Below are 15,336 nucleotides of genomic sequence, written 5' to 3'. Positions count from 1 at the left end.
TTGTGGGAAATTGGACACACAAGGGAGATAAACATGACCCCAGATGCCAGTCTCTGAGGACAGCCTACCCACTGTAAGGTCCTGTCATTTCCTGATACTAACATGTTCTAGGCAGTCTTAGCTTTGTTTCTAAAACATCAAGGGAAGACTTGAGGCCGTCCGATTGTGTGTTTATGATACCACACATCTGACTTTTATTGGGTGTTTTCCAGGGCATGCACTGTCCTCCACAAACCATCATAGGGAACCCTCTTAGGGTGAAAACTGAAAGGAAGCTTGGCAACCGGCCAAAGAAATGAGGCTCTGAGAAGCCCACATTGCCAGACACATGGGGGTAGCCTCTTTCCAGGCCCCAAGAGCTTTCTTGACTCCATCCTCCACACCACCAGCAAAGACCAGGAACAGCTCCACCAAGTGCATGAAGGGTGCTGACCTTCATGTCTGAAGACGTGGCATTTCTCTGAATTAGACTTCTGGATGTAGGTGTACGCAGGATAAATATTACCAGATGATTGCCAAGAAGAAATGCAAGAGTATCTTAAATCAACAATTCATTACAGTCTCTGGAGGACTCCAAGTGCAGCTTAATGTCCTCCAGTGCTCACCAAGAGACCAAGAAAGACACCCTGCCCCAATCAAGAAACTAGTTTTAGCTTGAGGGCTGTGGTGCCCAGTGGTAGATCCTAACAAGTCACAGGTCAACTTGCTACTTCAAGTTTTCCTACAATAGAAATCACTAAAAACACAGACAGAAGTTCCCAGGGGGAGCATTTTCAAATAGACCCAGGGATCTGCATCCTAAACAGGCCTGGCATGAGGAGCGTATTCAGTGCTAATCCTAATTCAGTTTTGCTTATGTTTTTGTTTTGTTTCATAGTGTTGGCTTTTAGAAATTGATAAAAAAAAAACCCATCATGATGAAGTCATTTAATATGAATTTGTAGTGACTCAAATTTATGGTGCTGAAGAATCTTAAAATTCTGTTTAGTGAAGCCAGGGTTCCACCATGTCTGATTTCCCACCACTGCTGACACCATGAAATATTTATCAAGGATTCAATATTGTTTCCTTCAGACCTGAAAATATGCTAAATTCAGCAATGATTTAAATGTATTGTTATTCTTTTGTGCAAAGGGAATAATAGGACATATCTATGAAAATAATAAAACTCAACTTTTAACAAACATACTAGAATTTTAACATGTACCTGGCTTTAACTATTAAAATTTCCCCTTTTAGAGACATATTTGATGTTTCATCATCCAAAATGCTTATGATGCCTTGAAAGCCACAATCTGTCCCACTGCCTAGCTGGCTTGTAACTTGTTTCAAATTACTCATCGCTATATCCAAAGGGGTAAAATACTCAGAAGATAATGGTTTTCATGGTTATTACTGTTAGAAACATACTACAGTTTAAGTACAAATCAAAATTAACTTCATGCAGAGACATGCTATTTTAGGAAACATACGCATGGATTTTCATCTACTTTGATGGCATTACAGTTTTTTGATATTTGTATTAGATATATTCATCTAGCTCAATAATTAATTGTAAGTCTCAAAGGGTACAGAGCAAGGCAGCTCAATGATGTATTTCTCCTTTGAATTTCTCCTTCCCTCATCCCTGCATCCCAACACAGGATCTGAGGCTGGTGCTCAGAAAATTGTTGAATTAAAATTGTACGAAATGAAACGAACTATACACACACATACACATACACACACACTATGTATATATAATATATATTTATTTCCATTTTTCTATGGATTAGGCTGTATTTCTATTCATTTAGATATATGTTAATAATCTTTGATGATTTTCTATAAATTAAGGAATCATTCAATAAAAGTCATAGCACATAATTCAGATCGGTTTAACAGATGAGCACTTTACGCCCATTTCTGTTGATACTGCTTTGCATTTTTTAGTTTTAGAATTCCTGCTAGCCCAGCCTCTTTCTGGGAAAAGAACTGTAGATGTTTATAAACTAACAAAGAACGAACTGTGGTATGTTGTAAGTAGAATCCCCTCCCCCAGTTTAGGTTACAAGGCTAATAACATCAACCTTTAATTAAAGACAATCACCACGGTGTCATTAGAGGTCCAGACTGATTGGACCTTGCAAAATTAGACACCCTTGTATGCCACAGATTGACTAAAGGACATTTCATGTTTAAGGATGTGACGTGCAAAGGTTGGTTGGAACTGAAGCACCCACTAAAACAATATGTCCAAGCTCAACGTGGCAAAGCTGATAAAGTTTTGGTTTAAATACCTTGAAGCAACAGTGAATTGAGAGTCTTGTGCACCCCTTTGGCTTCTGCAATTCAGGCACTGAGAAAGGGAACCTCTGAAGTACTGTTAAATCTATACCTGTGGGCTGGCGTTCTTTGTTACAAGTAACGACAGAAAATAAGGAGAAATAAGGAGACTAACTTAGGTAATCATTTCCTAGAATTAGAATTTGGATATTCTCAATCAGTGATAACATTTTTAATACACTTTGGCTAACATATTCGTGAATCCACTGACAGCGTTGCTTTTATTTGATGGAAAAGAGATAGTGTGTTCGTGCTTCTCTGTTAGTTCAGATTTGATTCCCCTTCCGATACTCCATCTAGCACATCCTGCAGGAGCACACCTTCGCTAGCCATGGACGATGCCTAGGCTGACCTAGAAAGAAAGCAGATATCTGGGTTACAGGGTGCAATATAGAAACAAGAAGACAGACAGAAGGAGGAGAAATGTGGGAAGGGGAAGTAAAGGAGCAGGAAAAGGAAGGAGCGTACTCTCTGTGACTTCTGCATTCCCTCCCCACCCTGAAGTAAAATGCAATATATGGTAACTAATATCCCTGGCTCATAAAGCAGGTACCTACATTTTAATCCCACACGTTACCAATAGATTTTAATCATCCCAATAACAAAGTCTTCCAAAATGATGAACTTGGCTTGAAAGAGGCAAATTCTCTCTCATTTTAAGTAGCTTAATTGTTGTTAGAGCAATCTACAACCATGGTTTCAGTGCCAGACTTTATAAATATTCGCTAAAGTATGGATTAAGTTGCAGAATCAAAATATGTATCTCTCAAGCATTTAGGTAGTTATCTGTGTAGGCTAGCAAAAAATGAGGTGGGGGGCGGGGATAAATACTGTACCATATATTGTTACATGTATATATTCGTATGAATCAGCCTATGGTTTTACATTGCTTTAAAATTTATTCTGCTGGTATTTACATTTTGTCTTTGAGTAAATTAATTAAAACATTGGCGTTACTAAACAAAACCAGTAGGAACTTATTACTTTATTATTGACATTGTTTTTCCTTTTTCTAGAACAAGTTTCAGCCCCAGCCATAAGCCTGTGTTTGGCGGCTGTGATTGATGCTCAGCTCACACTGTCCACATTTTCTCCCTCATGCATCATCATCAGGCCCCTCCAACATGACCATCCTGGAGCTGTTCTACTTTCTGATTCCTGGCTTTTGCTGGTGATTCATGAGACAGAGTAGTAAAAAGAAAAAAAAAAATCTCACCTTGGCTTTTCACAATGTATCATCCTCTGTGAGAATTCTAGTTTTGTTCATCAGATTCATGCAAATGTAATATTGATTGACAGTGATGTATATAGATCCACATGCACAATGTGCTACACAGAAACCACTAAAATGTTCTATTAACGGCAGAACACACACTGATTATAAACTACTTTGCAATTGATGTGAAAACTTAGTGAGTGCATTTTTTTTTGCATTTTCAAACTCTCTCTTCTCCACTATTTTTAGCTGACACTCCTTGTGTGTGTGTGTGTGTGTGTGTGTGTGTGTGTGTGTGTGTGTATGTTCATGTGTATGCATGTATGTGTAGGCCAGAGGTTAATGCTGTTATCCATCTCCATGTTACTTTTTGAGACAGGGCCTCACTGAACCTGGAGCTCTCTGATTCAGTTAGACTGCTAGGCCAGCAAGTTCCAGGGACCCACTGTCTCTACCTCCCCAGCAGTTGGGTTACCCCTGGCTTTTTACATAGGTCCTGAAGATAAAACTCAAGTTATTGTGCTTGCATAGAAAACACTTTACTGACTGAGCCTGCCCTGAAGTTATGCCGTCCCTAGAATGTTAGGAGGCAAAATTATTAATTTTCTACACCAGGGTCTCTCATTAACACTCGCCTAAAAATTGCAGACATGGCCCTATAATTTTTATCATGAGTGTGAAGATGAGGGGCAAGGAGTCTTTGCTGAAAGGATCTGGAGGATAAGGCTGTGCTTTGCCCAGAAGTTAACTAGATGATCTTGGAACTATTTTTGTGATAGCAGCTTTTAAATTCAGAAGCAGCCAAGCTTTAAAAAGCCACAGAAGGAAGGTCTAACGGCTCTAAATCCACAGACAGGGAGCTGCATGTTCATGCTGTTGTCTCGGAGTTTCTGTTACTAGACATCAACCTTCTCCCCACAGGCTTCAGGAACATAGAAATGCCAGGGAAGGAGAAGGTAGACTTCACAGAGTCAGAGACACAGGCTCCAATATGGGATTCACCTGTGAGCCAAAACTCACTGCTGATGAATTATTTCAAAGAAAAGACATGTCCAAGGGTTACTTTCCCCTTCAGACCAGACCTCTAGGTTCACCAGGAAGGTCAAAATAGCAAGAATACTCTGGCTGACAGGTGCTTCACCAACCTTAATGGACTCCAGGAGCTCACCTGGGTATAAGGCTTGAACCAAGAAAGATCAGAACGGCAAGATGAGTGAGGTACAGCCCTCCAGAGAAGAGGTGAGCGTACTCTGCAAGGCCTCTGAGCTGTGACCCATATGCAGAGTGGCCCATTTAAAGACAGCTCCCCCTGGCCAGCTCTAGGCTGGAGAGCAATGTCAGTGAAAATTAACCCACTGTCTCCAAACGCCACTCAAGAAGTCAACTGCATCACTGTATGCAAAATTTAAAAATGTCATCTTATTAATGGCATTTAAAAACTAGCAGCACTTAAGATATAACTTCACGTCTTTTCAACAATCTGTTTCAGCTTCTCCATGCTACCTTGCCCTTCCTGCTTTCTGCCTATGAACGGGGGCTGAAGTGTTATGTAGCTACAGAAGCCAGAGTAAAGCGATAGCTTGAAAAGATTTAAAAACAAAGACAGTACTTGGATAGAACAATAGAGGAAGCGATACTCGTGGTATGGGAAAATCATTTCTGTTTTCCTTTTCTAAATACTCCTTAAACATTTACTCTATTCATTTAAAATGAGGTAATAAATATATTAGTCAGTTAGCATTACATTAAACTACATAAGGTCAATATCCATTACAGCTAGAAGGCTGAGCACGCTCAGCTTTGTAACAGGGGGATTTTGCACATCCATGAAGATGTTAAAGGGAGTTTCAGATGGAGTGATGACATTCCACAGGAAAATGGAAAGAATGATGTCTCCAGACTTAAGCATACCCCTTCCACACGACATCATTGTAAATTTAGCTACTGACATACTTCTCTTAGTTAGGTTCTCAAATATCACCACTTCAAATCTCCTATATCGTTTTTTTTCCCATGTAATAAAGCTGGTTAATCTTTCCAGATAAATGCTACCCCCACACAGTAAACAGAGGTGTATACTTCACCAGGATGATGCTCATCATTGTAGGGCCCCTACACTTTGAGTCACTTTAGACTCTGAAGTTCATCTTTGGATTGTCATAATTTCACAGCTCCCGAAAAAAAGTCCCTCTATGTCACCAAATTCCCATATGAAACACAAAACTTATTCTCTTTCCTTGTTCAGTTCTAGGAATTTTGTCTCTCAGATGCTTCTACTCGGAGGAAATTTAACGTCTCATCAAAATCTTTCTCAGCACACAAGCACCTCTGTCAGAAGTGTTTTAATTTCTTATTACAGAATTTTATCCACACGAAGAGTAATAAATAATTCATGCTACTACCTCTTTGTTGTGTGTCCCTGAACTGCACAGGGCTGGGAAGCTGACAGCTGTGTCAGGACCAGGCACCCGAGATCTGACATGACAAGCAACTAACAAGTTCCTTTTAGTTTGTCCCAAAAGAAGACAACAGTCCAAAGTGCAGAAAGAAATCCCGAAACAAAATGAGACGGCTTCTTTCTTTCCCCCTAAGTGTTTGCTCTGAGCTGCTTCCCGACCCGCAAGCCCTGGTCATTTCACAGGACCGCCCAGCCCCCTTTCCTCCTCAACACTCGCTTGGCCATTTACGCCTGGCTACGGATCAATATGAGCAATTCTTGGAGAAATACGATGTCTCCATGACAACCAAGCCACAAATTCTCAGTGGAAGGCAGTGAGACCAGTAGCGAACCCTCCAGAGGTTTCTGGGCCTATAAGGGTAAGATGTCTTAAAATGCAAGGATGGACAGAGGAAAAAGCCAGAGCAATTCATCCTTTATTACTGGTTTAATGATGTCCGATGTATGGAACAGTACTCACTCTATAAGATTCTCCCCAGCTCCTGTGTTTTCTAATTACCCTGTTTTTTTTTCTTTCTTTTTCTTTTTTTTTTTTTTTTTTTTTTGACATGTTCTTTTGTTCACGACTGTCAGACAGTAAAAGCCATCTGAATTTCACTCTCGGTCCACTTTTATTAAGGCTTGGCGGACGGCATCATGTTGATGTATCATGTCAAAGACAGTGAGTGCTTAAGTAAACACCTGACTCCTGATTTAACTTCCTGACAAAACGCTTGATGGGAAACAGCTCATGGAGAACTGTAAAAACCTCATCAGAATTAGACAGTTTCAATCCTAACCACAAGTAATCTAAGAATAATCTTTAGCATAGACAGCTAACACTACCATCACCCTCTCCTTTTTCAAGTGAAGTGAATTGACATTTTCTTTGGGGTGTTATGCCAGGGAGCAGGGCTAATTTGTTCTTTAACAGTTTCCGTCGTTGTAAAAACATGCTGCCTCTCTGTGCCCTCAGATGCAGAAGAGACAGCATGGCTGGGATAGGGCACGCAGCTGCAGCTCATCTTTTAAGGGCTCCGAGTGCAGTGGAGGGGGCTGATGCACACTTGCCATCACCACTGGGCCTATTGGGGTTCCAAGACGACTTAAGGGGCCTGACATAGATTGCAGGCTACACCTTTCACTGAAAATTAAATCTCGGTATCTCTCCTCCGGGAAGGATCAGGGGACTGTTTGCAGCTGCCCCCCTGTCAGGGAAGGCGACACAATTTGGAAATCTCTTAACTAAGCTGACAGCCTACCGAGAGGATGAATCAAAAATATGATACAAAGATCAGCGCACAGAGATGTGAGAGGGTGGAGGAGAAAACAGGAAAGAAATGTCCAGCCCGGAGAGAGAGCGAACTCTTTCAGTCATGGTACTGAGGTGGGTACTAGCACCTCATGGTTTGGAGTGGTCCAACAATGTCATTCAATTTTTAGTAACAATTCTTTTTTTTTTTTGTAATTAATTAATCATTAAAATTGGGCATGCTTCAGACCAAGACAGAATCAAAAATCCCAGCTAAGCTGTCCTAGCTGTCTTTTCCTGGTACATTTTCCTACCTTTCCTTTTCACAAAGAGAATATCAACGTAAGCAACTTTGACACCGAGTAAATCTTACTTCCCGATAAAGGGTTCCGACAGTCTCTCCCATTGTTTGACCACATCCACCCTTGTTTTGCTAAAGCGCCTTCCTCCCAGAGTTCTGTTTGAACAGGGAAAAGGTAAAGAGATTCTAGAGGTGGCCATTGGTTCCTCTCTGCTCATCCCTGCACTTCTGCCTTTCTCTTGCTAGATCTCATTATTTGAAATATTTGAAATGTCAACATTTCTCTAGTTTCCAGCTTCTGTGTGGATTAAGCAGTTTAGCTTGGAATTGATAATGAACTAATGGTGTCAGCTTCCTTTCTCTGTCGTAACGTCTTTGTACTTTGTCCAGCTGAATTCTTGATGAAAGAGGAAAAGATAACAGCCCCACACCGTGACCTCCTGGGGGGGGGCGTTAATTTGAGAGTGCAGCTGTTAAGAGCCAGCAGCCTTCCAGTGTCCTCCCCCACACACTCCCAAGGACCCCCAAGCTGTGTCAAATTTATCATTTTATACTTGACTATGTTTAAATGGCTTCCACCTGCACTCTCCGACTCTTCCAAGACACATCTGTCAAGAATGTCCTCAGTATCTTGGAAGTTTGCCGAGTTCAAGTCGCTGCCATGCTTGACCGGACTGACTGAAGCTGTTAAAAAGAGAGAAGGGAGAGAGAAAGACAGCCATGAAAAAGTAGCAGTGAACACCATTAGACCACTTCAGTCCCACCGATAGTGTGGGGCACACTATGGAAACACAAATAATAAATTGAAATAAAGTGTATCCTCTAAGTATTTATTGGCAGACACGTAATTAGTTGAAAAATCCATAGATGTGACTTTATCTCAGAAGAAAAATAAGCGCCTGGCATCAGCTTAAAAGCTACACAGCTACAAAGTGACAAAGCGATGCTTTCGAAGTAGAAATCGTATTTTTAATGCATAAATCTAAAACAATATAGTCAATTAAGAGCACATGGGCACAGAGCAAAGAACATCTGCCAACTCAATCAGAAAGCCCAGCTCTGCCCCATGGTGTGGCTCTTTCTGTAGCTCAAATCTTAGGAACGGACTCTTTGTCTGCACCTTGGCTCTCTTTTCAGTACCCCAAAACCCACAGCACCAAACGCATGCACACGCAAAGTCTCACACAAAGGAAATCTTCAAGTATAGAATGAAGGCATTCCACGTGGGGATGGGAAGGGCCAGTGTTTTGAACACTAGGGAACCAAGCAGCTTTTCACAAGATTGTTTCTTAGGCAGCAGCAGGGACCAGAAACAGAAGCTGGTACCCAGGTATGACAACATTTCCCGTAAGTATGTTATCAACACCAGCTCTTTAACAAACAGAGTCAAATATCTATGATTTTTCCACTTGCTGTAAATGACATCCACAAGCAACATTTTCATGTTATCTCCTCATAGCTAATATCTGCCAGGAAGGTGGGCCTGCTCAGCATGAAGGTATTCAGTAGACAGAACAAAATGAGTGCTGATCACATAGATCAGGTCACACCCACTGATCTGAAGTCAAATGTATACACATTGTTGAGCATATGCATTTATGTGAAATATAAACATGGACACACAACTGTCCATATATGTCTCCACAAATATATACATATACACATATGCACACATTATCAAGTATATACACTAATGCAGACATGTAAACATGTACACATCACAATCCATATGTGTACCTATACACACAAACACACACACACATACACACACACATATATATATACTCAGGCAGACATAAATATTTACACATACCATTGTCTATATGTATACATACATATATGTACATACACTATTGAGTATATAAATACTCATTCAGATATGTAAACATGTACACACACCACTGTGCATATATACACACATGCATATATACAGATACACAAACTATTGAGTATATATATATATATTCATTCAGACATGTAAAGATGTATATACACCATTATTTCTCTCTATACATGCATACATCTATACACACATATACTACTAAGTGTATACACATACTCACATGTATATACACACATACACTACATATATGTATATATGCATGTGCAGACTACTTATTGCATATACATACACTCACATCTATATATGCATGATACATTATTGAGCATTTCTATATAGTAACATATATACATATATAGTATATATACTATATAGTACATAGATATATGTACTATCAAATATACACATAACTTACATATATATAAAAATACATCCATATACACATAGACACTTTTAAATGTACACATAACTCATGTATATATAAACACTCATCTACATACACACAGGCACACACTACTGACAATATATACATAGATGTACTCATATAAACACATGCATATGTATATATATATATATATATCATACTACTGAGTGTGTATGTAAACTCAAATGCACACACATACATAAAATTAACTATGTAAATATATTCCTGTATACACACACACACACACACACACACACACACACACACACACAGGTATATACAGAGATACACTTTTGAGAACAGTAGAATCTTATGCCTCTCAACGTTTCTTATAGTACACTCTACCATTGTCTTCAGCTCTTGATAAAATATATTTATAAGTAATCAATGCAATAAACAAATTATACTTACATATCTCATATAGGAAATGTTTGTAGGCTCAGGGTCACTGTTGCTAAACCTCCTTCAGGCCTTGAAAGAGCCACACAGGGGCTGGAGTCCACATAGCTTCACACACTGGGTGAGTGACATCAGGTGTCCTGCTGGAGCCCTGAACCAGCACTGTCAGCAGTCAGGGCTCCCCACTCCACTGTGTGCTCAGAACCTGAGGCCCAGGGGTGACTCTTAAAAGAGGTTGGTAACGATTCTAGTCACACATTCCCTACAGACAGGGTCAGCAGCCCTCTCAGAGTGCGGAGAGTAGCTGTCTTGTGAACCATGGGCAAACATTGAATTTACCACTTCCCCAAAACCTTCCCTTTAGGAACAAACACAGGGGAAGGATGGAATTCTTATTTTAAATAAATAAGCTTACACCTTCAGTTTGTATTTTGAAATTTCTGGAAAGCACCAAAAAAAAAAAAAAATGTGGAAGCTAAGTCTGTCTCCTTCATTTTCTATCTTGTCTGCAACAGTGCCTGGGCCACGGGGATTATTCTCCAAGGATTTCTGAAATGAATGAATGGACCAGGGACTGAAGCAGAGGGGCCAGACTAGCTGTCTCATAAATCAAGAGGATGTGTGCTCTCAAGGATGTGTGTTCAGTTAGAACCATGAGGAGACTGCCATTTCATACCACGTTGCCACGTCTGTGATCAGCAGGGAAACGCTCGTGTGTCCCGACTGTCACTGTTGTAGCTTCCTTCCGTTTAGCTTTCCTCGCTTTAAATCATACAGATTGACTACTTTTGAGTTCACAGATTTTTGTGAGCTGTTTAAGTGGCATAGTCAAATGCAGCAAAGCTACAGGACATTGTTATACCAGTCAATGTTTACAGTCTTTTTAAATAGATCTTATCTCCAGGTATCTTATTTGTTAAGTCTCTGAAGTAGTGAGGGTGGTATTTACAATCAGGAGCAGATCACATAGGTAATTTTTTTTTTTTTTGCTAAACACCAATGAGGTTGCATCTTTATTTATTTGGGCAAACGCATTGTTCTCATCCAACATGTTGTCCTTTCATGATTGAACACCTTTTGCCATTCATCTACTTACTCATGCCTCCAACCTGTCTTTACCAACCAACCAACATTAAAAATGCTACTCTAGTGAGTCCCTGCCCCTTAGTGCTGAACTGTTGGCTACTGGTAGACTTTGGGAGAAAGGAAGCCATTGTTTTTAACTGTGTACCCACTGGTGATCCCAACAGACTCCAACGGGTAGTTCTCATCCATGGCCATGGAAAAGGCCCTGATTAATTAAACTCAGGGGGTCACAAACCAAACAAGAATGTATGGGTGTGAGGAAGAGATTAGTAGGGAAGGTGGGAGGTGGACAGAGGAGGGTGAGAGATTAGAGGGTGGGGGATGAGGTCAGTATCCTACACACACGTGTGACATTGTCAAAGAACACATTTAAGCAATAAAACATTAAAAAATCCTCTACAGTCCTCACCCTAATTGTCGTGCTAGAAACCTCATCCAACTACTGAGGGATCTGGATGCAGAGATTCATGACTAGGCCCCAGGTGGATCTCTGGGAGTCCAATTAGTGAGAATGAGGAGGGTTTATATGAGCGAGAATTGTTGAGACCAAGGTTGGATAAAGCACAGAGACAAATAGCCAAACGAACGGAAACACATGAAATATGAACCAATGGCTGAGGGGTCACCAGCTGGATCAGGCCCTCTGAGTGGGTGAGACAGTTGGTTGGCCTGATCTGTTTGGGAGGCATCCAGGCAGTGGGACCGGGTCCTGTGCTCATTGCATGAGTCGGCTGTTTGAAACCTGGGACCTATGCAGGGTCGCTTGGCTCGGCCTGGGAGGAGGGGACTGAACCTACCTGGACTGAGTCTACCAGGTTGATGTCAGTCTGCGGGGAAGGCTTTGCCCTGGAGGAGATGGGAATGGGGGGCGGGCTGGGGGGAAGGTGAGGGGGGCAGGAGGGGGGAGAACAAGGGAATCCGTGGCAGATATGTAGAACTGAATTGTATGGCAAAATAAAAATTTAAAAAAAAAAACATGGAATTTTCATAATAAAAGCATAGTACACCATTAAAAAAAAACATTAAAAAAAATGAATTAAAGACCTCAAAAGGAAGAGGGCATGGCATTAGAAGAAAGAAGTGCCCACAGCCGTCAGTGGCAATAGCCTAGATCCTGGATGAGAAGATACAGCAAATGTTTTCAAAAAGCTAGAAAGTGGGATCAGCCCCTGGTCTTTCCGGAATGGAGTCCAGCAGGTACCATGTAGCTCCTCTTTGCCTTGACTTCTGACTTCTAAGAAGCTGATTCTTGTGAGGGTGAGTGTTGTTGTTTTGAGGAGGTTATTCAAGTATCTTCCTTGTTATAGGTGAATTTTCCTATCGAAAGTGGTATATGATTTACCATTCTTTGCTGGGTGGTTGGTTCACAGAGCATCCAATTAAACTGACTGTGGTAGAAAGGCCTATGATGTGTCAACTGGGAGCAGCAGGCTTCGGAGAGGTTCATTATTGCCAATCTACCTTTTGTTTGTTGTTTGTTTGATAGGCTAATCCTTATGATTGTCCTTTTGGGTACTTCCTGTGGTGTCTACTCATTAAACTCTGGCATGATGAGTGACTGAGGTTCCTGTAATGAACCATTTCAAAACCAGGGAAATCAACACACATTGATTTGGTGCTTATTATGGGCACAGCTCTTTGCTGGACCACAAGGGGCAAAGGAGTAGAGGTACTTTCAATGTACCCTCATGCAACTTATGATCTAGTTGATGTGCAATTAACACAATTAGTCAGGCTCTCTGGAGTCCACAATCTAAGCGTGTCATGCCTTTTAGGAGGGCAGAGAAGTTCTCTGCTGTAAAGTACTAAGGAGGTGAAGTTTGATCTAACTCTTCTTGAATGGGAATGTGGGATAACCAATGGGAGCCATTCACATCAAAGACAAAAGCCTGGACACAGGTATGGCCAAAGAATTCCTGAATACCCGATGCCACAGACGTGTTTGCTAATGCGGCTGTCCACTTGGGATCTCTTTAATGAATTCTCCTTGTTTGTCTCTTGGAGCTGTCTCGGAATTGCTGTTGCTGGATAATTCTTCTCACCTGGAGAAGTTAGCTATAGACAGATTTTTTTCCTTGCCCTAGATAGTCAATAATTTGATCTTTACTGATGGAGGACCCATTTATCACAGTAGCCATCCTTTCACTATACATATCGACTTTTCCTTATCAATACCACAGTCCATTTGTAGCTCATCACTAAAGTTCTTGGGTGTTTTTGTTAGTTTTTGAAGGTGCTTTTCAGAGCTTGGCAGAGAGATGCTTTTGACATCAATACAGTGCAAATGGTAGCTAGACTCATCTTCAGCTTCACATCAGCTGTTTATTGCCTCTAGAATGGATTGTGAAGCTGTCTATGTCTGGAGGGCTGGGTCCCCAAAAGACACACTCTTCTAGACAGATCTCCACTAAAAGACGGAAGTCTATTCCAGCCACCGACAGATAGAAGGCTGTTCCATTTACTCATTACACACTTTCAAATATTGACAGCCAAAAGGCTGATGCCCTGAGTATCTTTTCAATATCTCCAGTCAGTAGATAGAGGAGTCTGTGCTGGACATGAATATGTGGGACTATGGAACCTCTGATGAGTTTAACTCTAGGTCCTAAGAAATGAAAGCTTCCAGCAAAGACAATAGAAAGTCTCTCTCTCTCTATGTCTCTCTGTCTCTTTGTCTCTCCCCCTCCCTCCTGTGTGTGTGTGTGTGTGTGTGTGTGTGTGTGTGTGTGTGTGTGTGTGTTATACAGGTTCACATTCACATACATACGCACACATACATCAACTAGAGACTGATACCAGGTCTTCCTCAACTGCTCTCTCTTACCATCTTTTGAGCCACATCCAGCTTTTTACGTGGGTGCTGCACATTGAACTTTGCTCCTCCTACTTGCACAGTAAGCACCTTATAGACTAAGCCGTCCCTCCAGCCCTCACAACCAGTCAGTAACATGGCCACATAATTCCAAGTGGCATCCTCTACACGCCTCTGTTCTCTATTCTGGCTTCTGTTATTTTCTAGAAACTTCCTGCCCTCCTCCTTTTTTTTTGCCATTTGTAGAATGATGTCATTTAATGTCAAAGACAGCTAGGCCTAGGGTATTGGTTGCCTTTCTCATCACTGTGACCAAATACAGAAATGCTTAAAAGAGGAGAGTTTCATTTTAGCTCATGATCTCAGGGCATCTCAGTCCTGAGGAAGGTGAGGCAGGGGAACTCAAGGGTGCCCAGGGTATATGGCTGGTTCTTTTTATGTCCTGCTGGCAGATAGGAAGCCAAGAAAGCTAGACCAACACTGAAGACAGGAAAAGCCCTCGAAGGTGCATTTCCAGGGACTCACTTCTGCCAGATTAACCCCATGAAATGAAGATTCCATAGCTTCTGACAAGCTGGGTACCAAGGTTCAAACACATGAGCCCCAGGGAAGAACACCACACATTCATACCAGTCCTAGCTAGAACAGTTCCAGGAGATATACTCCCATCCTGGAGGAGAGAATAGACACCACCAATAAAAAACCTCCATTCACTCTACAAACAGCACGTGATCTTCTCAGCTAAGCTACCATAGACTAAGCAGAGTGCTTGGTAAGAACTCATGACCTTCTGTCATAGGTAAAATGCATAATAAAGGGCATTTTCAGAAGAGACAGCCCCTCCCCATGTCTAATGGAGTAATTACACATTGTGCATAGTCTCAGAGGAGGATGCTTGTGTCCAATATCCCTCATGTCAATCTATTTCAGTTTGGGTCCATCAACGAAGCTGTTCCTCTTCCCACTTGAAAAATCAATGGTTCTATGAAGACTACACCTAAAATATTTTCCATATTCTAAAATATTGTTAATTATTTGATTTTAAACTTAATACTGTAAAGTCAACTATTTCTAATTATCTTTTCTTGTGTGTTTTAAAAAAATATCCATGTCATTTATGGAGTGAATAAAATAAGCACCAAAAATGATTCTAATATAATGAGTTAGGAATGATTTAAAAAGAGATCCCAGGGCTGGAGAGATGGTTGAGACTATGCACTGCTCTTGTAAGGACCTATGTTTGG

General features: G+C 41.0%; 1 protein-coding gene across 1 annotated transcript in view; it reads right to left on the bottom strand.

Annotated features, from left to right (window-relative positions):
* Window positions 1-1,781: 1,781 nt before the first annotated feature.
* Wdr72 (WD repeat domain 72) overlaps window positions 1,782-15,336 on the bottom strand; it is a 160,619-nt gene continuing 147,064 nt past the window's right edge. Inside the window, exons 18-19 of the mRNA XM_059267006.1 lie at window positions 8,111-8,215; window positions 1,782-2,677 (exon numbers count right to left, since the gene is read on the bottom strand). Coding sequence (XP_059122989.1) covers window positions 2,622-2,677; window positions 8,111-8,215 — 161 coding nt within the window. The 3' untranslated portion in view covers window positions 1,782-2,621. The remainder of the gene's footprint in view (window positions 2,678-8,110; window positions 8,216-15,336) is intronic.

This window comes from Peromyscus eremicus, chromosome 7, assembly GCF_949786415.1.
Source record: "Peromyscus eremicus chromosome 7, PerEre_H2_v1, whole genome shotgun sequence".
NCBI lineage: Eukaryota > Metazoa > Chordata > Mammalia > Rodentia > Cricetidae > Peromyscus > Peromyscus eremicus.
The sequence above is the reverse complement of the archived record's forward strand: the minus strand, read 5'-3'. Positions and strand labels throughout refer to the sequence as shown.